This window comes from Heptranchias perlo, chromosome 6 (genome assembly GCF_035084215.1).
Source record: "Heptranchias perlo isolate sHepPer1 chromosome 6, sHepPer1.hap1, whole genome shotgun sequence".
In the NCBI taxonomy this organism is placed as follows: domain Eukaryota; kingdom Metazoa; phylum Chordata; class Chondrichthyes; order Hexanchiformes; family Hexanchidae; genus Heptranchias; species Heptranchias perlo.
In genome coordinates, this window is record NC_090330.1 from 31693178 (window position 1) to 31717904 (window position 24727).

A 24727-nucleotide genomic window follows, 5' to 3' on the forward strand; every position below is an offset into this window, starting at 1 on the left:
TTGCTGACTGTTGCATAGAAAAAGAACGAAGAAGAAATAACTTAGATTTATACAATGTCTTTCATCACTTTGGGGAGTACCAAAGTGCTTCACAGCCAGTGTATTTACTGTTATAAAATAAGAAATGTGGCAGCTAATTAGCATAGAACAAGGCCCCACAAACAACAATGAGATCAATAACTAGATGATCTGTCTTAGTAGTATTGGTTGATGGATAAATGTTGGCCAGGATATCTGGAGAACTCCCCTGCTCTTCTTCAAATAGTGGCATCGGATCTTTTACACCCACCTGAGAGGGCAGACGGGGCCTCGTTTTAATACCTCATCTGAATGAAGTGCCAACAATTCAGCACTGCACTGAAGTGTCAGCCTAGATTATGTGCTCTAGTTCCTTGAACGGGGCTTAAACCCATGACTTCTGTCTTGAAGGCGAGAGTGCTACCTCTGAGCCACGGCCGACACCATATTTTGCATAGGGTAAAAAGCAGCTGCCATTGTATGCCTGCAATGTCCCAAACAAGCACTGAGGTGAATGACCAGTTAATCTGTATTTTGGTAGTATTGGGTGAGAAGTATTTACTGAGACCCCCTGAAAACTTCCTGTATAGTAGGGTCAGCCTAAATTATGAGCTCAAGTCCTCATGGCGTTCAAACCCACAACTTTCTGACCCAGAGACAAGGTGGCTATCAACTGAGCCAAGCTGGACTTAAGGAGAGAGGTAGTAAGTTGAAGTGATTTTAGAAGAGTGATCAACAGGGCAGTGGCATAATAGCTGAAAGATTGACCTTTTGATGGAATGAAGTTACGAAGAATGGGGGTGCATACCAGCACATACGTTAGAAGATTCCTTGATTAGAAGGGGCGAGCCCATGGAGGGATTTGCAAATGAGGATCTTGAAGTCGATTCATAGGAAACCAGTAGAGCTGCATGAGACTTTGTAGGAGAGGACTCAGGCCACAGTTTTCTAAATCACTGGAAGTGTATGAAAATTGGGTGGGAGAATTTGAGGAGTCCTTGAGGCAAACTGCTGCAAGGTGTCTCCCAATGCTGACGTGAAACTAGTCGCTTGGAGATGCATGAGTCTTCCTCTGTCTTTGTCCTCCTTTCCTGTGGGAAAATTGCTTGGCTCACTTGTATCTCCCCTCAGTAACACTGCTGATACTAAAGACCATAGGGCTGATATGGTTGCAGGAAATGCATTGTGAAAAATTACCGGCATGCAGACAGTGATTTCCCATCCATTAAAATTAATGAGTGGAATATTATGGACTGTGCATCTGTGATTTCCTGCAATGTATTCCCGTGAAATCAGCCCTTGTATTCTGTAAGTCGTGGCTTAAAGTTGCATCTTGTCTTCCTCCCCAGTATATTTGCTTCCTACTCCTCCCAAATATATTTGTGACTATATTGTATGTCTTGTCTTTACAGCGTAAAAAGGTGGTAAACCTTAATGTCCAGATGTTGGACTTGAACAATAGTTTTCTACTGGGCACTCACCTTCCCAACAAGATTGACAAAAAAGCTATCCCAGAGCACATTCGTCACTACTTCTCAATACAAAAGGATTATATCCATGTTAACGGCCTTCATGCAGATGCATCCGATGACTTGGTAGGTTTGTTATATTGGGCAGTATTTGGGGTGAATTCTTTTTTTATGTATGGTATACTGTACAACAACAACAACAACATGCATTTATATAGCACTTTTAACGTAGTAAAATGTCCCAAGGCGCTTTATGGGAGCGTTATCAATCAAAATTTGGCACAGAGTCACATAAAGAGATAATGGCTCAGAAATTGCTTTTAAAATAATGGTGAGACTAACAGCACTCACCGTTATTAAGGGCGAAACCAAAGGGCAAATTCTGGCGACTGCACATGTGCAATAGCTTTTGGACATTTAAAATTTTAAAAATTATAACGTTTCATTTTTTAAAAATCTTTTTCCTTCTGTCTCTTTTATCTCAGTGTTTTAATCTTATCCTCCTATTTATTTTGCTTTCTCTATCATCTTATAATACCTTATCGGGCACACCCTGGTTTTTAGTCTATGCAGTTTGTCTATGAACTGCATTTCCTGGTTCTCACAACATGGCTTGCTTCAAGCTGATTGGTTGAGGGGCCTTAGAGCTCCTTTCACCACTCACACAGCCCGGGAAAGAACGCTGATGTTATTTGAACTCTGATTTCAAGGAAGTTGTCGCCAAAAAGAACGCGGTAACTTAGTGGGTGAATGACAACTACTGGTTCGCCGCTCAGAGCAATTTCCGGTCCATTAGGACAGGTGATCAAAAGCTTGGTCAAAGAGGTAGGTTTTAAGGAGCGCCTTAAAGGAGGAGAGAGAGGTAGCAATCATCTGCATTATATATTTAATATACAGTTCTAATTTTATTCATATCATTCTGTGAGATCCAATTGCAGTGTAGTTGCAGCCCCCAAAAGAACATGGCCTAGTGAAGGTGTTTTTTGTTACTACTTTTGCATTTGTAGTAGAAGATGTTTAAGAAATTGGTATATCTAAATGTTGTAATGAAATGATACTGTATTTCATATTGTAAGGACTGCAGGGAAAGTAGAATACTGAATTTGATGGACTACTGAATTATGGTTCTTGCTAACCAGTATTCCTTGGATTTAAATGTTTCCTTTGATAGGACAGAATGCTACAAATTTGACTTTTTAACAGGACTAGTAAATTACCTGTGGTATTGCCCAAGGTCATGCAGTCTTCAATTATGGAAAAGCTCTAACAGGGAATGACAGTCAAGGGCTGAGAGGGAGAATTCCACCGGGGCCAGAGCCGTGGAGCTCACTTGCCACTCAGGAGGACGAAATGGTGCTGCAATTGGGAATTGAAACTGAGCAACAAAAAGGGAAGGAGGCCCAGGCTCAGGAGAGGGAACAGCAGTGTTGGCATGAGGAGGGGACCTGAACCCACGCAGCTAGGTGAAGGGAGAGAGGCAGCAACGTAATTAATGTATTTATAATTGGTTTCAGCTCTGGCTGTTTTTTTTTACTTCTGAATTACAGGTGATTCCAATAACATCATATATTGGCACTAATTACAATTTGCGATAGGCGGCATTTAGATTAGAAAGTGCAGCATACTACCATACACTACTTTTAGCCATGGTATAGAAACAGACTTCACAGAAGTAGACCCTTATGTGGATATGGTGTGCCCTGCCATTCTCACATTGCCCCACTGTTTTTGTACCATGCGCCATTAGTGTTAATTTCAAATCCCTGTTTTACTTCAAAAGAAATCACTCCACTCATTGTTTGGAGGCATGAGTTCCCAGGCTTAGGTGTGCAATGGTCTAAGCTCAGTGTCCGATCAGAGATTGAGGAAATCATGATGGAGAGCGACAATGATCTTGACAGACAAACTATATGGGGGAATGACAGAGTTGGGGCTTAGCAGGAGATTCCCAGTGGAATTGAAGAGTTGGGGACTGTGGCTGCCACTCGGGGAGATTGAACGCTGCAAGGTTTGAGAGCTGGAGAGGGGCATCAAGAAGAGAAGGCGGCCCAGGCCTGGGAGAGTGAACAGCAGCGTCATTGGGAGGAAGGGGTCTGGATCCATGCATCCAGGTGAAGAGAGTGACAAAAGAATAGAGATATATATAATGTTGTCGTGCTGGTGCTGAGTTTTCTTTAAAAAGTAGAATGGAACACCATGGTGAACTGGTGGAGAGGGCAGCCAAGGATAGACGAGCTGAATCTTGGAAGCGAGGCCAGCTGGTTCAAGCAGTGAAGATCATTTGGATGGGGGGTGGGGGGAGAGAACAATAATTTTTTTTTAAAAAGTCAATTTAAATTTTAAAAATGTATGTACTTACCTAGGAGTGAGGAGAACAAAGATGGTTGAGCGTTCCTCTTCAGATTTCATACATTGCTCTGCAGAGTCACTCAGTGGCCAGAGCCTGTAACTGCAAGCTACTCAAAACCGTTCTTTATAATGGTCTGTAAATTGCTCTGAGCGGCGAACCAACAGTGCTTGCTGCTCTATAGATTTATACTAACCCACTAACTTACCACGGTCTTTACTGCGGGCACTTGCTCTAATAGGAAGCGGAGAAGAGCCCAGCGTTAGCTCCAGCGAAGCTAGGACCCATGGGAGTAGTGAGAGGATCACTCTCCCCTCGACCAATCAGATTGCAGCATTTTAGACAAGCTGCGAAGAATTACTACAAGCTGCAACATAAAATCCAGGAAGTGAAAGGTACAACACTAAAATTATTTGTAAAAACAGTTATAGACAGCAAAAAAAGGGAGGGTAAGAAATAATTGAATTAAATAAGAGTCAGAACGAAAACATTTATAAAATTAATTTAAACATTTTTAACGACCAAAAACTCTTAAAATAAGGAGTAACGAGACTTCACATTTTTAAGTCACTTTTTAGTTGTTTGGTAGTCATTAAGACTTACTGTGCTGCTAAAACTCAGTTTAGACCAGGTATTTTTAAGCGTACTTGTTCTGTGGCGATATTAGTTACTTTCCAGCTGGGCAGAAGAGCAGGTTGGTGCTGGTCGATTGATTCTGTTCATTGCAGCTGGCGATGTCCCTTTAAGGCAAAGCTGACAGATTGTCGGAAACCCAGGAAGAGAAAGTTCCGGATTTCCGTGTTTGTCTGCGCATGTGCAAATGCCGAAACTTGCTCTTTCATCTGTCCACTAACAATGGTGAGCACCGTTGAGCTCACTGTTCTTTTTCAAGCAATTTCTGGCCCAATGTATTTTATAATCACAGGTCCACAAGCGACACCTCGGGCTCAGATTAAAATTGGAAATCCAAGAGTGCCGGCTACAGGGGTCACAGCCAAAAGGGTTCATGCAAATGTAACCAGTATGTGTGGGTACATTTTAAAATGGAAAATTCTGTAGGTAGGCATTGATGGGTCTTTTCAAATGGAAGAGATACCTGATGTACCAATTTTAACATTGATTGTTAAAGGAATAAAATTGCAGTTGATGCACGTGTGGAAATACATCATTTTATTAAGAATAATTCTATCAGAACAGATGTATAACGGTTTCCTGTAGACAAAGTTGGATGTAGTATATTTTGATGAACATAGAGCCATAGAAGTTTGCAGTACAGAAGGTGGCCATTTAGCCCAACAAATCTGTGCCAGCCTCTTAGACCTGTTCAAACTAATCCCACTCCCTTAGTCTCTCCTCAGAGCCCTGCATCTTCCTTTGTTTCATATATTTATTTACTTTCCCCTGAAACATGCAATGGTCACTGCCTCCATTACTCTCTGTGGCAAAGCATTCTGTATTCTAACAGCTTTCTGTGTAATGAAATTCCTGCTAACTTCTCTCCTCACTCTTACTGACTATTTTAAATTGATGACCTGTTATCACACTCTTCCCCCAACCCAGCGGAAGTATATAAATGCCATTTTGTTTGGTTTTGATAGGGTCAGTAGGGAAAGAAGAACAATCAGTTTTGAAAACCGCTATTGCCTCTTTTAGCCTTCTCTTCAGTATCTTTCCTCATAACCATAGTTTCTTATATTCACCAGGATGATGCCAGGGATATGTGGTGTGCTTTTTGTGGCTTTAATGCCATTTCTATAATAGGGTGCTCAAAACTGCACACAGCACACTGTGGCCTAACCAATGCTTTGTACAAATTTATCATTGCTTCAAGGCTCAATACTCTGTCCCCATTTACAAAATCAACATGCAATTGGCCTTTTATACTTTTACACTCAATGTTGTTAGTCTTTTTTCAATAAACTAAATAGAAATAAACTTAACATTTGCAATACAAAAAGCATTAACAAGAACCAGTTGAAACCAAAACAGTTTATTTTCTCCAAATTTCTTGCCACAATATCGGTATTCATAACTAATGGGAGGAGGAGATTTGTTTACATTCAAATGAGGCTGAAGTATTTCTTTGCGTCATCAGCCAAAAGTGTAAAGCAGATGATTCTACTCGGCCTCCTGAGGTTCACACTATCACAGAAACCAATGTCTAGCCAATTTGGATCACTCTACCTGACATTTAAGAGGCTGAGTACACAGAATACAGCAAAGGTTATGGGCCCTGATAACATCTTAACTGAAGACGTATGCACTGGAATGTTCAGCCCCCTAGCCAAGCTATTCCAGTGTTACTGTGAAATTGGCACCTATCTGACAATGTGGAAGTGAATCCAGGTATGTCCTATCTGCTAGAAGGAGGACAATACTAATCTGGCCAATTACTGCCCTACCAGCCTACTCCCAAACATCAGCAAAGTTATGGAAGGGGGTATCAATAGTGTCATCAAGCAATAACTTGCTCACTGATGCTTGGTTCAGGTTCCAGCAGAACCAATTGTCTCTTAATCTCATCACATACTTGATCCATGGACACATGAGCTGAATGACAGAGGAGAGATGAGAAGAGCTACCCTCAACATCAAGGTGACATTCAATTGAGTATGGCTTCTAGGGACCCTAGTAAAATTGAGGTCAGTGGGAAACCCTTCAGTAAATAGAGTTATACCTGACATACAGGCCAATCATTATAGCCCAAGGGCATCGCTGCAGGAGTTTCACAGGGCAGTGTCCTTGAAATAACCATCTTTAGCTGCTTCATTAATGATCTCCCCTCTATCTTAAAGCCAGCAGCGGGGCTGTTTGCTTACAATTTACAATGTTCATCTCATTTCACAACGTCTCCAATAATGGAGCAACCCAGGCCAGCCTACAGCAGGATCTAGACAATATCCAGGCTTTTGCTGATAAGTCACGGGTAACATTTGTGCCACAACTGAGAAGGACAAAAGCAGTAACGTTATGGGAACACCATCCTGAGTTTGTTTCATCATCATTCAAAATCCTAGAATTCCCTACCTTACACCATCATGGAACTGCCATTAGCACAAGCACTGCAGTGGTTCAAGGAAAAGGCCCACCACCTCAGGTTAACTGAGGATGGGCAATACATATGGCCTCACTAGTGTTGCCCACGCTTCCATGAACAAAATAAAAAATAACATACTGTGGTTGAATTGCATTTGCTTGACTTAATTCTTGAGTACTATAGAGCAGCCTGGTGTTCCAAGTAGCAGGGTGACGGAGTGATCCTTTAAATTGTTTGCTGTTGCCGGGTTACGGAAGTAATTACATTTGTATAGTGTCTCAACACTTTTTTCTTCATGTACTGTAAATTACTTTGTCTACATAAGTCATTATATTTCCAATGTCGATCAATTTTGCGTGTAGTATGATGTCACAGACAGCAATGAGATAATTGATAAGCTGATCTGTTTTTGATGGTGGTAGCTGACTGGATGTTGGCTAGGACAGAGCAAAAACTCCCTGCTCTTCAATTAGTTCAAGAACAGGCGCACAAAGCCTCAGTTTAATTTCACAGGGATGGAATGGAACCTCAGATAATACAGCATCCTCTCGGCATCAGCCTAGATTATGTGCTGAAGACCTGAAATGAGTTGAATCCAGAATGTTCTCATGGAGATATGAGTGTGCTACTGGTTGTGTTCAGCTGACACTAATTTGGGAGCAGTTGTGAATATGTTTGCACTCTAGTTCCTTATTTCCCAATTGGCTCGAGCACATTCTCTTTATACGTTCTTGGATGTGAGCGAAACTGGCAAGGCAGTATTTATTGCCAATCCTTAGTTGTCTCTCTCCCTGCAGGGCAACTATGTAATGTGGGTCTGGGGTCACATGTAGGCCAGACTGGGTAGGGGTGTCATTGAGTCATGGACGTTATTATTGTGGCAAGCAGTACAACAGCGACACTGATTTAATGAGTATTGGGGTAGCCTTGGGAGCCTGGAGCACTGGGAAGGGGTGCAAGATCTTGCAGCGCCACAATGGAGACGTGTGGACGAACAGTAAGTGCAGCAGTTTTTTAGGATCTGAGAACAGTGATGATCCTGGGGTCTGGGATCACTAAGTTTGCAACTGACTTCCCACCATTCCCAACCTGTGGAAATCACCTCCCATAGTTCCATACCCAGCAACCATCACTTCCAAACTATTGTCGCTTTCAAACCTTCTCTCACTCCCCATATTTCTCCACCTGTTTTTCCCCCACTTCCCCCTTCCAGAGCCTGTGTCTCCTTCCAATGCTTCTACATCCTACCGCCTCTCAATTCTACCATACCCTCATGATACCCCCCCTGATGCTTCCACACCCCATGAATCCTGCTGCCATTGGCCCCACAGACACATCTCTCCAGTATTAGCACACCCCGTGACTAGCCCCATACTACAAAATGTCCATATACTACTCTAGCATTAACAAAGTTGGGATTCCCATCTTACCATCCAGCAATCTACTGCCACCATTCAGAACCTCCTTCCATTAATCCCATAATCCAATGAGCCCCCTCCAAAATGCTCAGTCCACTTCTGCCATACTCCAGCACCCTCCCAGCGCTCCCACACTAGGATCATCCTCCCATTCCCCAGTACTACTACATGGAGTACCTGCAACCTATCTGCTTCTATCATTGACAAATCTTCCTACCATCTTTTTCGTTATCGTGGGCTTAAAAAGTTGAGAGATAAAATTAGTTCAAACAAAGATAATTAAGACTACTGATGTATACTTTCCACTGAAATAGGCATATAATTGGAATTCAACCCAAAATGCCATCAATAGTACCACAAAACTGTAATAAAAACACAATTTGACTTATTTAATCACTGTAATCGGTGGTCCTGATTATATTATACATTAATTGAGATAAAACAGCATATCCCTTGACTGGTAATAAGCAATGCCACAGGAGATCCACAAATGGCATGTTACATACATAGAATTTACAGTACAGAAACAGGCTATTCGGGCCAACAGGTTAATGCCGGTGTTTATGTTCCACATGAGCCTCCACCTTACTTCATCTCACCCTATCATTCTATTCCTTTCTCCCTCATGTACTTATCTATCTACCCCTTAAATGCATCCATGCTACTCGCCTCAACCACTCCATGTGGTAACGAGTTCCACGTTCTCACCACTGAGGATTTTCAGCGATAGGATTAAATAAAAGCTATTAACTGACTCATTATCTGATTGACCATCCATAGAAGGTGCTGGTTGCAAGTCCTTTCTTGCCACTTGCCAACAGATGCAAAAATTGCTGAATTAATTTTGTTTGTTGACAGTAAAGCAGCTATTCTAGAAAGGTACAGCAGAATAGTTCTAATTATTTATTATGCAGCTGTTGTATGTAAACAAAAAAGCTTATGCAGAACCATTGAAAAGGAGTGCTACCAAACCCGGAACAACAACTGCGACTACTTCTACTACTCCCTCCCTGCTCAACTACAAACTGGTGCTGTGAAATCTGTTCCAAGACTCCCTCAAGATTGCATCTAGTGCTCCTAAAACCTAAAAAAAAAAGGATAGTAGGATTCTATCGCAGTGGATGTCCTAGGGCATTGCATTAAAACAGAATCCATATGAATAATTTTAAGAAAGAGGAAGGGAATTGGTACAATTCTTGGTGTGCAATACAGGTCAGGCCACCAAACAGCTGAGATGAGATAGAGGGTGAGACCTGAAGACAGTTCAGATATGTGTGAGGACAATGGTGCAATATTAGGTGATCTTAACTATCTGAAGAAAGACAAGAATAAAGGTATTGCATGTAGTGAAAGTGGGGAATGCTTTTTAGAATTAACCCAGGACTGCTTTCTAGATCAGTATGTTTCCAGTCCAACAATACTACTAAACACCAGATACCTACCTCCAACCCTCTACTTGTATGTCACTTTTCTGTGCATTCTGCAGTAAATCAGTGGCCCTGATACATTGTGCGCTACATGACATAACACCTTAATTGTTCTAAAACGGCATGTTCTCCGAGTAAAACCATCAGAGATTAAACCTCTTGTTCCACCTAATCTTTGCAACTTCTCCAGCCTTGTATGGCTTCCCACATCTTTCGGCCCTCTGACTCTGGCCATCGTTGCATCTCTCACTCGCTTTGCCCTACTGCTGATGGCGGAGGCTTCACCTGTCTTGCCTCTACTCTGGAATTCCTGCCCTGAAACATTCTGGCTCTCTTTGCTCTGTACCTTTAAGAGCCTTCATAAACTATCCTTTTGACCTCGCCATGGCTACTATTTATTTTTATTTTTCCCTCTTTAAAGTGCCTAGGGATGATTTTCTATATTGAAAATGTAATAAAAACATATTGTATTTCACAATGACCAATAAACTTGCCTGTAAAATTGTCTTTTGTGTCTTTCAATACCTTTATTAAAGTTTTTACCTTGAGGCCTTAGCCCCTCAAAAACCTAGACTTGAAGTTGATACTTTTTGTAGAAATATTACTCTTTCAGTTGAAAGGAGTTTCCAACGACACTGCCTGCAATTCCCAGATATCTGCTTGACTCTGATTTGTTCAAATTTCATATTTATAAAACATATAAATCTCAATTCTACAGCTCCACAAAAAACCATCAGTAATTCGAGCAAAGTAACAACGTCAGCAGCAAAGTCGCCAAACGAAGGTGTGCAGAAACAAAAGCACCTATTCAAACAAATGGTGGTTTTAATATGCTAATATTGGTTAAATTTGGAGGCTTTAGGATGTATCTGTGTGATAGTATCTTTGATGGCTGGATAGATGATATTTGAAACTGGGGGACAAACGTCCTAATGGGAATGAAAAGAATGGCTAACCATCTAATTTAATTAAGGGAACGGTAATATCTTGTTAATGGGCTTTTTCTCAGTACACCTTCATAGGATTTGGAATGATACTTCTGTCGGTGAGTTTAACTCAAGGAAGCCTACAGTCTGTAGCCAGCAGAGAAACTGGGCTAGTTTGACTCTGGCAGTGATTTACCGTATAGGAAATAAGCATCTGTTTTCAAGGTTTAATGTATGTTGAGAGAGGTCGGGGGAAGTGTCTACTGTTTTACTATATTTCAAGGAGAACGGTAAAGTTTATAATTACTGTAACATACGGTTTTGCAGTGAATACTGTTCATTTACCTGTTCTATGTGTAATGAATTGGTTTATAGGTTAAATCTCAGTTTGATGGAGTGTATATTCATCCTGCCTACTGAAGAGAGGAGAATCTTGCTATTGTTTACCTAGATATTAGGCAGATAAAGGTGTACTCCAGATTGTAGGAGACATGGGGTCTGCTTATGAGAGTAGATGGGGACTGAATCCAAGTAGAATATTTAACATAAAACTCAACAATGTAACACAGTCAAATAAACTTCACCTGGATAAAGCTTTTGAAATTTGTCTCCTGGCCTTGTATCAAATAATTTTGAAGAACAATTAATCAAATTACTGCTGGAGCTGAAGAGAAACGTTCTAATTGTTGAGCTGATTAAATGCTGCTTATGCATCCTGGTAAATTGTGCATACTGCATATGCAAGACCTGCCTTCCACTAACCGAGTCAAGGTGCCAGGCAAAAATATCGGCCAGGGTTTTTCACTTCAGTGCTCATCAGCCAGCGATTTTCCACCCATTTTATTAGGTAGAAAATTGCAGGTTCACAAGTGTAGAAGTGGAAAATCTAAGTCCAAGCATTGGCTTTTGGGAGAGGCTGAAGGCTTCACATAAAAATGTTATTGAAGGTGTTAAAAGATACAACAGGCAATTCAGTGGGCAAATTTAATCATGTTATTGTGAAATATGCAATTTTTAAATTTTTTTCTCTTTTAAAAAAACACGATGAGACGGATTTTGCTGTGAGCGGTGAACGAATGGCGCCTGCCATTTGTTAGACTTGCACTTGCCCATAGACTTTCTCTAAGCTTTTGCACGACAACTTCCTCTATATTAGACAGCCAAAAAACATGACACCCTCCACAGGGCACCTGGGACTTGTGTGAACAAGGCAAGCAGCTGTGTATTTTCTTAACCAATCAGATTGAAGCATTGTTGATAACAGCACTGTCTCGGAACCAGGAAGTGTAAGTTAGTATAGTGAATTCAATGTCAAATCAGATACAGAAAGAGAAATAAAGAGAAGGTAAAAAAGATTGAAATAAGAGACAGGAAGAAAAAGGTAATTTTTTAAAGGTATTTAAATAAATAAAAAATTATTTAATTTTTTAAAAAATGTCCAACAAAAATTAAAATCTGGAGGAATGAGACTCCATGTATATAAAAGTTAACTTTCAGTGCCAGAAAGGTTGTTTGGCAGTAATTAAGACTTACCATGCCGTTAAAATGGTACTTAGACTTGAAATTACTTGACTTAACTTTTGTTGGCGTTTTGTCTGCATCTGCGACATCAGCACAGGAACATCACACCGTTCAATACATTTGAATGGGGAGCCAGTCAGCAAGATGCCTTCTTCACGCAGCTTTTGGAGGAGCAGGGCATCTGGTACAACAACTTCTGGATTTCTGCTTTTAACCGCCCATGTGCGGTCGCCGGAAGCTGCAGTCCAATTTGTACATAAATAACGGTGAGCTCTGTAAGCCTCATCATTATTATTACAGCAAAATCTGGCCCTTTATTTTGGACACCAGACATTTCAAAAAGCAGACAATTGGTTCAACTTTTTTTTTGGGTAGAATTTGCTGATAATAAGAATATAATAAGAAGCAAAAGTATTGCAGAAAGGAGGTGTCACACTTGGTACTGAATATTCCTTGGCATTTCTCACTCATGATTTGAAGGGAAGAAAATTTAAGGATATGAGTGTTATATTATGTTTTTGGGGTGGTTCATTTATTAAAGGCAAGAGAATATAATGGAATTTATAACTAAGTGTATTAAGATAGAGGCTATTTATAAAACAAAGAATAGCAATGGAAAAGTATTTTATTGATGTATACTTTAAGGTTGGTGCAGGGGCAATTATTATTGAATTTGAAGATTGTTGAGATTTATTTTAATAATTGGGGTCATTTATAAAAGCGGAGCAGTAAGAATAGAATTAATAGTCATAAAGATGGGGTGCGGGATAAACTTGCAGCAGCAGCAGCATTGGGAATGAAATTTGTATTATACATATTTATTGATGGTAAAATTTGGCCATTTATTTATATAACTTTTGATGGAGGTAGCATGTACATATTAATTTAAGGAATGGGGGAGGGAGGCCCAAAATTGATTTTTTTTTTTGGCGACTGCCAGTAGCAGAGAGTGAGGAGTGGGGTTACAGCTCCGAAGTTTAATTCTTTTTGGGGCAGTGAATGGTGAGTGCGACCACAGGCCCAAAATTATTTTCTTTCAAGTACCCTGTGGGGAGCAGAAAATAATTGGCAGGAGAGGCCAGGAAATTCAAAAGAAGAGGCAGATTGTCTAAAGAGCGGTATGGGGGTGGGGGTTGGTTAGTAGGTAAGCAGGGAGGTCATTATTTAATGATAACTTTAAGATTAAAATGAAAAGGAGAAAACTTACCTGAACTTAGGCAGAGATGCTGAAGCGTTCATATGTTACCAGCTGCGGTTGAAGATTGGGAAGCTGCAGAGCTCCATCTGGTGGTACAGTTGGACCTGCTGGCATAACAGGGTCCTGCAACACCTTGTTGCTTATTTTAAAATGGGAAATTATATTAAAGCACTACTAAGGAGGGCACTGATTCCATTGAAAGTAAGAAACTAAACAGTTTAGAGGAGCAAAAGAGATCAGGTAATACAGATACCTAAATCGCTAAAAGTAGCAACACAAGTTGATATGCCCATAAAGAGTGCAAACAAAATATTGGGGTTTGTTTCTAGAGGAATAGAATACAAAAGCATGGGGGCAATGTTAAACTTATATAGAATCTTGGTTAGTTCACACTTGGAGTACTGTGTGTAGTTCTGGTAGCGCAGAAAAATTTTGCCAGGAGGGACTGAAAAGAGATGGAGATGAATTTTTATATTTTCTAATATCTTCTAAATGATTACAACATATACTTTTTTTGCTTATACTGAGAATTTGGGAAAAAATGATTGTTCATACAATTTATGCAACTGTGGTATTTATACACCAAGAATTAATTGATGAAAAACACATACTTCATTGTCATAGGAACATAGGAACAGGAGTAGGCCATTCAGCCCCTCATGTTTGCTCCGCCATTTGATAAGATCATGGCTGATCTGTGATCTAACTCCATATACCCGCCTTTGGCCCATATCTCTTAATACCTTTGCCAAAAAGCTATCTATCTCAGATTTAAATTTAGCAATTGAGCTAGTATCAATTGCTATTTGCAGAAGAGAGTTCCAAACTTCTACCACCCTTTGTGTGTAGAAATGTTTTCTAATCTCACTCCTGAAAGGTCTGGCTCTAATTTTTAGACTGTGTCCCCTACTCCTAGAATCCCCAACCAGCGGAAATAGTTTCTCTATCCACCCTATCTGTTCCCCTTAATATCTTATAAACTTCGATCAGATCACCTGCTAAACTCCAGAGAATACAACCCCAATTTGTATAATCTCTCCTCGTAACTTAACCCTTGAAGTCCGTGTATCATTCTAGTAAACCTACGCTGCACTCCCTCCAAAGCCAATATGTCCTTCCGAAGGTGCGGTGCCCAGAACTGCTCACAGTACTCCAGGTGCGGTCTAACCAGGGTTTTGTATAGCTGCAGCATAACTTCTGCCCCCTTGTACTCTAGTCCTCTAGATATAAAGGCCAGCATTCCATTAGCCTTATTGATTATTTTCTGCACCTGTTCATGACACTTCAATGATCTATGTACCTGAACCCCTAAGTCCCTTTGGACATCCACTGTTTTTAACTTTTTACCATTTAGAAAGTACCCTGTTCTATCCTTTTTTTATCCAAAGTGGATGACCTCACATTTGTCTACATTGAATTCCATTTGCCACAGTTTTGCCCATTCACCTAATCTATCAATATCGCTTTGTAATTTTATGTTTTCATCTACACAGCTTACAATGCCACCAATCTTTGTGTCATCGGCAAACTTAGATATGAGACTTTCTATGCCTTCGTCTAAGTCGTTAATAAATATTGTGAATAATTGAGGCCCCAAGACAGATCCCTGCGGGACTCCACTAGTCATATCCTGCCAATGTGAGTACCTACCCATTATCCCTACTCTCTGTCGCCATTCGCTCAGCCAACTTCCTAACCAAGTCCGTACTTTTCCCTCGATTCCATGGGCTTCTATCTGAGCTAACAGTTTCTTATGTGGGCAGAATTCTTTAGAAACGTTTCCCCAATTTTTTCCAACAAGATGTTCACCCCACTGTTTCCCCCAGTTCCACACCCCAGCCCCCTGCTGAGCAATGCCACAGGAGATCTGCTAGTGTATAAAAATTAAGGGTTTATAGAGATAATGGGCTGGAAATCGTGCAGAGCAGTGTGGCATGACTCTCCACAGCTCCTGCAAATGAAAAGAACAAAAATACTTACTGCGGGCTCCGTGGCGTCCACTTGCTTGATTTTGAAGTTTCGTGAGGTGCGCTGTCAATTCATCCTCTTAGCAACGTAAGCTGATTCGTATGGGACAGTCTGGGAATGGAAGACACACCCACAGAATCTGTCAGGAAGGGAAGTCACACCCACAAGCAGGCAAGCAGACTTCATTCATTTAAAGCTACTATTCTGTATGTCATTGCAAATAAAAACTTAACTTTTCTAAAATAAAAAGCCAAACAAATAATTGAATTAAATTAAAGAGACAGAAGTTAAAAGTAAAAAAAAATTTAAACTTTTTAATTTAAATTTTTTTTTAATTATCAAAGAATATTGCAATCAGGAGTAATGTGACATTGTACATTTTTAATATTTATTTTTTAGTTGTTTGGCAGCCATTAAGAATCATTGCGCTTTTAAAAAGTAGTGTAGACCTGGTATTTTTCAGCATACCTTTTGGTGGTGTAAGCAGTTACGTTCCAGATGGGCAAGTTTACGATTTTTCAGTGATTTCAATCATTATAGCGGCGATTCCCCTTTAATTCGCAGCTGTCAAATCGCCAGCGAACTAATAGGAGCAAGTTCACGATTTCTGGGTTTTAGAGTGCATGTGCAAATGAGTGAACTTGCTCCTTCGATTCGCTGTCGGAGACAGAGGACGCCGTTGAGGTACCCTGTTGTTTGGTGAGCAATTTTTGGGCCATCGACATCTGTTTTAGACAACCTGCAGAAGTAAGGAAGTATCATCATTGTGGAGTGCTTAGTAAATGAATGCTGGTAGCTTCCTGGCATCTTTTTTTTGTAAGTGATCTTAAAAAGTGATAGTTGGCAGACTGTATAACATGGAAGGCGTTAGAGTTGTTATCACCTGATGCTCTCACATGCACAATTCAACAGGTTTTACTGAATGATGATTGGAAGTAGAAAACCTGGCTGATTTTATTTATTTTTTCTTCCCTAATGGAGCTAAGGCAAACTGTACTACTCTACTGTCATTTAGGCTGATATCAGCTAACAGCACAGACCTACTGGTCTGTATAACTTAATCCTTTGTTGTTTGGTGCTTTTACTCACTAGGCCATTGGGAGAGGAAGAAAATATATGTGCATTTGGCAGTGCTGAAAGATTATTGATAAAAATCTGTGTATTGTCACAAGTTCTTTTTGTTGCTCCTGGTGAATTATTTTCTTCCCAAATATTTAATGTGTTCCTATATGTGACCTCTAGGTGCGAGAAGCTGCCTACAAGATCTTCCTGTACCCCAATCCTGAAATGCTACGCTGTTTGGACCAGCTTTTGACTTGTAGGAACCAATTGGCGCACTTAGTTGGTTATAAGAGCTTTGCACACAGAGCATTAAAGGGCACAATGGCCAAGGACCCAGGTAATGCACACCGTGGTTGTCGTGTTTTTATTTTTAATATCGGTGCTTATTATTAGCTGGAATTTTATTCTTCTTTCAGAAACCGTGATGTATTTCCTCACAAAATTGTCGGAAAAGCTATCTAAAAGGTAGGCTTTGTTGGCCCCTTTGTTATTGTAGCCTTCAAGTTTTATCTCTGTATCTTTATTAGTGTTAAGAGTTGTATGACTGCATGCACATTTCAGTTTGTTCTTCACACTTTCTCAAAGCCAAATTTCTTGCAGCTGATTTGCTGATGTGCAAGTTTATAAAGTGTGATATGCTCATATATAAATTTCTTAGCAAGGAGGATGAGAATAAAAATATGAAAATAACATGTTGTCTAAACAATGTGTACAGACTAAAATAGAATTATTTACAGGTTGAAAAGTACATATAGCAGCAAGATACTGAGTGTACAATACTTAAAAACATTATTGGTAGAATCCATTCCAAAGAGTTAGAATACCTCTTTTTAGAACCCATTTCTTCCACAGTTTGATAAGACACTGGATTTTTGGAAGTCTTTCATAGACCTTCACGATGAGATATTGCACATTGATGGCTTGAATTTCCAATGCAGCCAAAAAGTTTGTATCTACAGTCAGAACTATTAGCTCAGCAATACTGTCATTTCTAGTGAGAATTCCTGAATGTTAGAGCCATCTCTTTAAAGTACATCAAGAAACTGCCATTTCCCACATATATTTCCCTTAGATGGAGTTTCACATTTGTAATAGATTTTCTTAATGTCTCAGCATTCAGAGAACAGATGGTCATTTCCACCAATCTGCAAAAGTTGACATTTCAGTTAAGGTGCTTCAGCCACCAAACAATCTTTGACTTAATTTATGAACAAAGGCATCAACACAAACAGAGAAAACCCATCCATGGAAGACGTTCCTCGTTGAATATGCTGACAGAACTGGCCAGCTGCATGCATTAGTCATCACTGCCAGAGATGATGAGATTACATTAGAAATACAGCTGGATGAAGCCAGTTTATAATCTGATTTACCTTATCTATCTAAGATCTAACAACATAAAATACAGAAATCTCCCTAACTTGTTATAATGTGTCATCCCAAGATAGATCTGCTTTACTGACATCATAATACTTTGTTGTTCCATATCTAAACCACCGAAGCAATTTGAGTTCTTCCTCACGATTTTATTACCTTTCAGAGTACGTTGTCTTTTTTAATCTCACCTAATTATTTTGGTGTGCACAACAGTGATCCTCTGCTAAATGTTTGGATTTATGCTAACATCAATTTTTATGTTTCTTCATTGTTTTACATGTATCTCTGCCAGCATCTGGGTCCATTGGCACTCACACCAGCTACATTGTTTTTTTTGCAGAACTGAAAAAGATTTTAATATGATGGAGGAAATGAAGAAAAAAATAAATCCAAAGAATTATGTAAGTGATTTTGTTCACTATTTAAATCAGTTTAATTACACTATGGTCTTCTTTGTTTATTCTTTTTATTGGAAAAAAATCACAGAATAATATGCCTGTAGGAGGTTTGTAACCTCATGAAATCCATATAATCTTACTCTGCTGTTGGAACATTTTTTTAAAAGAAGAACTACTTGGCCTAGAAACTCTTAGCTATTGATGGAGGCATCTGAAGAGACCCACAACAGTTGAATAATTTTTAAATTAACCAACCTGCTTCAATCTGCCCAAATCAGAGAATGATGCTGGGAAAAATGGGTGGGAATTCTTAATGCAGGGGATAAATTACAGAGTAAAGACGACCATATCAAAGGTAGGTAGTATAACATTTATTCATTTATTCTCCATGTATGTCAGGAGTATACCAAAAGTCATAACATAAATTGAAAGTGGATAACTAAATGTTAAGGCTTACCTTCAGGACTTGTGTGCCAAAAAGGACATCTTCCAGAGAAAATGGGTGGAACATGTTCAGTGAAAGTATGTTGGCTGCCTTACAGATAGAATCTCAGCTGATTCGTTTGGTGTTACCTCATCAGGTGCCCATAGCTCAAGCAGAAAGACCATTTATTTTGTCAGGTCATTCCTGACCTGGATGATTCACTATTTCACAACTTTCCATTATTCTGTGAAATCTAAAAGAGTAGCCTTTATTATTTTGTGCATGTATATATCCCTCTACCTTTGTATTTAGTCCTTCACCAGCTTTAAAGTTGAGAATACACAACAAGATGTATTAGTTGGAGTTAAGATACCTGAACTCAGAATTTCCATGCTGTTTTTGGCATAATTTCAACTTATAATTGTGGCAAATAATGTTTTCTGGTAGCAAAATGAGGTGGAAGCTGATAACACTGGTTTTCTGCCCCAGAATTGTTGCCCTCCCCCGAATTCCTTTGCGCTTTTTGGTCGGAAGTTCTGTGGGTGAGAGATTTGGCACTCAGTGTCAGTGCTTCCTCCCTTCACATGGCATAAATGACATTTTTGGCAGGTTTACTGCCACAGACACCCAGCAATCTGTCTCTTCTGAGCTCAATTTCATGCAAGAGGGTTTTCAGGTCAATTTTTGAGAAATTGTGGCATAATTTTCTCTGTCTCTGTGCCATGTCCTGGTTCCTTATTTGGATGCCTGTGCCAGCTGCTCTTGTGCTAGACATTCTTGAAAAGTGGCACAAAAGCAATCATGAGACATCCAGTCAAATTAGCTGACAGTCAGCTGAGCCAAGCAGTATTTTTTACTTTCCTGCTGCTTCCCAAGGTTATTGCTGTAATTTTCAGCCAGCCTTTAAAGGCTGCACTCTAATTCCCATTTTACACAGATTTTATGCCAATCACTACTCTAATGAATTTGCAAATGAGCTAACCAGGAGATTCTGCTGTAAGTACCTCTTCAGACAATTGGCAGCCGCAACTCTCCCATAAGCCTGGAAATTCAGGGCCATGATATTTGTCAGTGGGGGGAATGAGGCTTAGTATGATGGGAGCTATCCTTGGCTTTGGTAGCATGGGGGAATGGTCCTTGGAATTGGTAAAAATGGGGTGTGGACAGTGGAGCTTGGCCACACTGCTGTGAGGGTTTGGCAGCATGAGGAAATTCTTTGGTCTGGCATCATTGTGGAGGGGAAACCCGAGGTTTGGTGGAATGTGGGGTCTGGCTTATTGGTGGATTCCCACTGTCTGTCAATAGAGAGGGGAAGGAATGAGCCTGACAGCACTAGGGTGCGGAGCATCCCAGGTCTGGCAGCATTGGTTTGTAACTTTCTAAGAGATCTCTGTAAACGCAAAATTTGGTGATTGGTTCTTAGAAGTGTATATCTGTGCATATGTGTGTGTCTCTCTGTCTGCCTCTCTCTCCCTTCCTCTCTATATTTGTTTGTTACTCTGTGTCTCATAGGTGTCAATAATTAGAATATTTGCATTTTCTAATTATCATCAAAACACAGCTAGTGATCAGGGATAATTGCTTTCAAAATTCAACTGACTTTTAAAAAATACTCCAATTAGGATCAGGCAAGATACACCTAGTAATTCTATCACTGCCTTCTATTTACAGGCTTAAAATGGCTGCCTAAGGGTTCAACAGGGCAGGCAGCGTGCATGCACTCATTCCGTGCCGGAAATATGCCGCCCACCATATTGGATTGGTCTTCTGCATAAACGTCCAGGTCCGGGAAGCATGTAAAAGGCTCATTATAATATTTAAATAAGGGTCCTATGTTTGTTGTTGAACCCTTTTGTGAAATTGGGCTGCTTAACGCCTGACTCGCCACATAATAAACTCGCTCAGTAATATGTGGCGCTAACAGGCAGCAAGGAACCTGCAGCAGTGCTATTTAAAGGGTTTACCCACTCCTTGGGTTAGTTGCTGATCTGTCCTTTTAGGCTGCTGGTTAACTTCTGGGAGTTTTTTGGTTTACTTTCTGCTTTCTACAACTGAATTCTGACTTCTGCTAACAAGCTTTTACTGGTGCTGAACTGCTTTTCACTGCCTTCAGTTTTTTTGTAATCATGGGTGGTCTGGTGGGTCTGCCTTTGGGGCTGGAGGAGGACTGGGAGCGATGAAGAAGACAGGAGAGAGCAGGAGTAGCTGGGAGAAGTGGGAGCAGGAGGGTATGCGCAGGAGGCCATACCCACAGCAGGTCTTCAGGGAGCACGTCCACCTCATTTTCACTGAGGAGCAATGTGTCATCCGCCTTCGCTAAAATTTTGTTAAATAATTGCTGCAAATGGCAATTCTGTCAATGCACAGTTTCAATTCTAAATAAGTCAAAACTTACATTTGACCGCCAAGGAATCTAGTGGTAGAAAACATTTTAAAAAACAAAGGATGGAATAAGTAAAGGTAATTTGGTCATCAATCCTATTCCTTCTACAGACCAAAAAACAGTCATGGATGCTATACCACTCACTTCCTGAGTTTTGCAAATTTCTCTTTACACCAGAAGGTTAACACCTGTCTAACTTTGCATCCTACATCCTTGACAGGGGCAAGTGAAATTTTGGAAAATAATTTGGGCCAAATTTTCATGAGTCCAAAGATCAGCTCTCTGAATATCACAAACAATATGATGGATCTGCCACCAAAGAGTGAAGCTCATTCAGTGTATGAAAAGCAATGCTATAAGTGTAACTGTTTTCAAGGCAACACATTTGCTCCAAGCTAACATAAGCTTGTAACCCAGTCTGTCAACCGTTAATGTCACTGCATCCTGATGGAGGATTTCTTTGTCCCTGTTCTGGAAGTCTGCCGTCGTGCATTTAGTCTTTTTTGGATTTTCCAGGGATACAGGATTTTTATTACAAACGTACATCCCATATTTCATGTGTATATGGAAAAATCACTGAATATATGACGGGTGAAGTACCAAGGATTTCTACAGGTTATTGTATAGTGAATACTGAATCAGTTGAATTCCAAAGTATATAGCAATCCACAAAGGATGTAGAATGGAGAATCCTAGAAAGCCAAAAAGGAAAGCCAATAGATCCAAAATTGAGCTGTAACCTACAACAGAATCAGAAGCTGCTTCAGTCTCTTAAGTATGACAGCCCAAGTGAACCGATCTGATCTACAAACAATCAAAATTTTGGGGCCAACAAAGAAGGATGCATCGGTTTGATAGCTGAGGCTCATGCCCATGACCATTCTTAAATCAAAACAAAAACCAAAGTTAAGTCAAAACTACTATGTTAAATGCCAATTGCCTGCCACCTCAAAAGTTCTGGTTGCTCCAGCTTCTGCATGGTGCCTGATCATATGCATAGGTCATGGATGATTGGGGCAAAAGCAACAGCTTTTATAAGGGTATGTGTTATCTGCCTCAACTAGTGCAGTTGATGTGACTGATGAATCGCTGTACTCTGGTATGTTTGTGTTGTTCATGTTGGCTGCAGACACAGATATAAAGTTTCACTTTCAGTAGGGTGAGGTGTGTCAAGCAAAGCCACCTTTTGTTCTGGTGCTTTAAATTTCCTTGATAAGCTCTTTGACAGATGAAGGCAGGTGTAGCATGGAAACTCTAAACAAGAAAACAAAGATACTGCAGTTGATGCCTAGAAAAACTGTACAGGATGGACAGAATTTAAAGCCTGGTTTGGTCATCCACCAAACTTCTTTTTGGTTTTTACTAAAATGAGCTTTTGCAGAGAAAAATTAATGCCAAACTTACTTGTTTCACTTGGCAGAGATGATGTTGAAAATGCAACAAAGATTGCAGCTACAAATCTATTCTAACTTTGCAATTAGTTTTCTGTTGGGGAGCTGACAATGGGTAAAAACGGAGCAAAAGAAGATTTCCAGGCTGAGGCTTTTAAACAGGGAACAAGGGAAGGCCAGACTGAAAAAAAATTGAAACTCAAAAAAGAACATTGGTTCGTGATTTTATGTATTGGATGAAGTGTCTATCCTCATGTTTGGGAAGAGAAATGACTGAGAAAGAATGAACCTTTTTTGCCTTGTTTTTGTGTCATGAAACGCAATTGTCAAATGCACTGTTACGCATGTCGTAATCTTAATTTAATGAAATACAACAATATACATAGACTTTTAAACAATTTTTAATGACAGTATTTTAACATTGCAGGAGCTGATGCCATGGGATCACCCTTATTATAGTGGTATCCTCCGTGCAGAGAGGTAAGATGTGATATTACATTGGCCTTTTTTTATATGGGGGGAATAAGTCCTTGAAGTATCATGGCTATTTTCATTTTATTATTGTGAGTTTAGGAATGACAAGGTGCTGAATTTTAAAGGCTTTTTAAAACCTTGCAAGATCCTAGCTTTAATGACCTGATTCTTAATTATAAAATACTTGTTTATCCAGCACTTATTGGCTCAGCCATGTACACAAAGATTAATGCAGATTGGAAATAATTCAGTGTCAAGTATGTTAGCGCAAGTTATTTGGGACCAGTAAAAATTGTTGCAATTGTGGGGAAGCTACAGGGGAAAAGGCAAAAATGACAGGCAGTTGCGGAGGACATTCCTTTTGCAGTTTCTGGTTAGTTGTTTCTTTCATTGGCATTTTAAATGAAAGCAGGTTTTAAACTGCTTTTAAGCTGAGAATTGTGCTGCCTGCCTCCAAAGCATGCATCTTCTGCAACCAGAGGTACCTGAAAGCCAAATGGTCTGCATTTTTTTTAAGCCTGGTAGACCTGAAGACCTGTTTGTAACAGGGTCTTCCCAGCTGTCACTGGGTTTCCATCGATAGCACATGTACTTGTAGTGACATCATGAGGCAGATTTTAACTGATAATGGGTTTCTGGTGGGAAACCACGCTGGCGAGTTAATTTCCCGCTTGCCTGTGGTAGAATGAGATCCAGCAGATTTTAATGGTCTGACCTCATTTAAATCCCGCCATCCGACTTCCTGCAGAAAATCACGCAGCCCAGAGCCCACCCACCGACAACAGGTAGGTGGTGAGATCATCTTCGTGGGCCATCTTGCGACTGGGAGCCGAGGGGGTGTCTGCGGCAGAGGAGGCCTAAGCTTTCCTTGTGGAGCCCTCCTGGCCCCACAAGGAAAGTTTTAAAAAAACGTACCTGTTTGGGTCTTTTCTGGCCTCGGCTCCACTTTCCGCTGTCTTCACCTGGCGGGAAAGCCACAGCAGCTTCTCTGCTCAGACCACTTGTTAAAATTGCTGTCGGGTTCGAATTCGTCACTGGGACCCGACATGCATATATAAAGAAGGACCCCGCCAGCTTTGGGTTGATGCCTTTGATGCTTGCTCAGTAGAGCAGGTTAAAGTTTTTAAACGGGTAAGCAACTGTTGTTATTTTATTATTACGTTTTACATTTCAGCAACCAACTTGAAGCGATTTGCGATGTTTTAATCTTTCTCTTGCCTTCGTCACCACTGAATATTTGCTACATTGTAACAGAAACTTGGGAGTTTGAGCTGGGATTGGGGAACAGAAGTCCTTTTGCAATAGATGTAAAAATAAATCACATTGATGCCTTTATTAGGACTAAGAAATCTCATATTCTGCTGATCCTCTTAGTTAAGTGAAATTTAGGTTGAATCTCCCAATAGTTCCAAAATGTTCTGACTTGCTAAGTGGCAAAATTGTGACCACAAAATGACCAAAATCTCATGAATGTTTAAATACAGTGTCCACCCAAAGAGGCTCTTTCAAAGAACTTATTTTATGGCCATTCAGCTTCAGTTGTTAGGGCAGTGCAGATAATGGTGAATCTTCATTTAAAAAAAACAATTGTCACTTTTCAGGATTTTTTTCGACCATTTTTCTACGGAAAGAATTTAGAAAAAGGGTTACTCTTAAATATTGGGTTTTTAAAGCAAGGTATATTCACACAAGTGATAAATGTACTGAGATGGAAGTTGCCACTGTCCCAAGAAGTTAATTTGTAACACCAATGAATAAAGATTAGTAGGAATATAAATTGCAACCAGTCTGCCTGTAAGGTGTACATACACCAAAAAACCACAAAGGGGCAGTGTATGCTGTGCAACCAAATTCATAAATGTGCAAAAGAAAAGCTGCTTAGATGAAGA

General features: G+C 40.1%; 1 protein-coding gene across 1 annotated transcript in view; it reads left to right on the plus strand.

Annotated features, from left to right (window-relative positions):
- The window catches only part of LOC137322874 (mitochondrial intermediate peptidase-like), a 139107-nt gene that overhangs the window by 12474 nt on the left and 101906 nt on the right, over nucleotides 1–24727 (plus strand). Inside the window, exons 6-10 of the mRNA XM_067986050.1 lie at nucleotides 1431–1613; nucleotides 16572–16728; nucleotides 16808–16856; nucleotides 18109–18169; nucleotides 22792–22844. Of these exons, the coding sequence (XP_067842151.1) occupies nucleotides 1431–1613; nucleotides 16572–16728; nucleotides 16808–16856; nucleotides 18109–18169; nucleotides 22792–22844 (503 nt within the window). The remainder of the gene's footprint in view (nucleotides 1–1430; nucleotides 1614–16571; nucleotides 16729–16807; nucleotides 16857–18108; nucleotides 18170–22791; nucleotides 22845–24727) is intronic.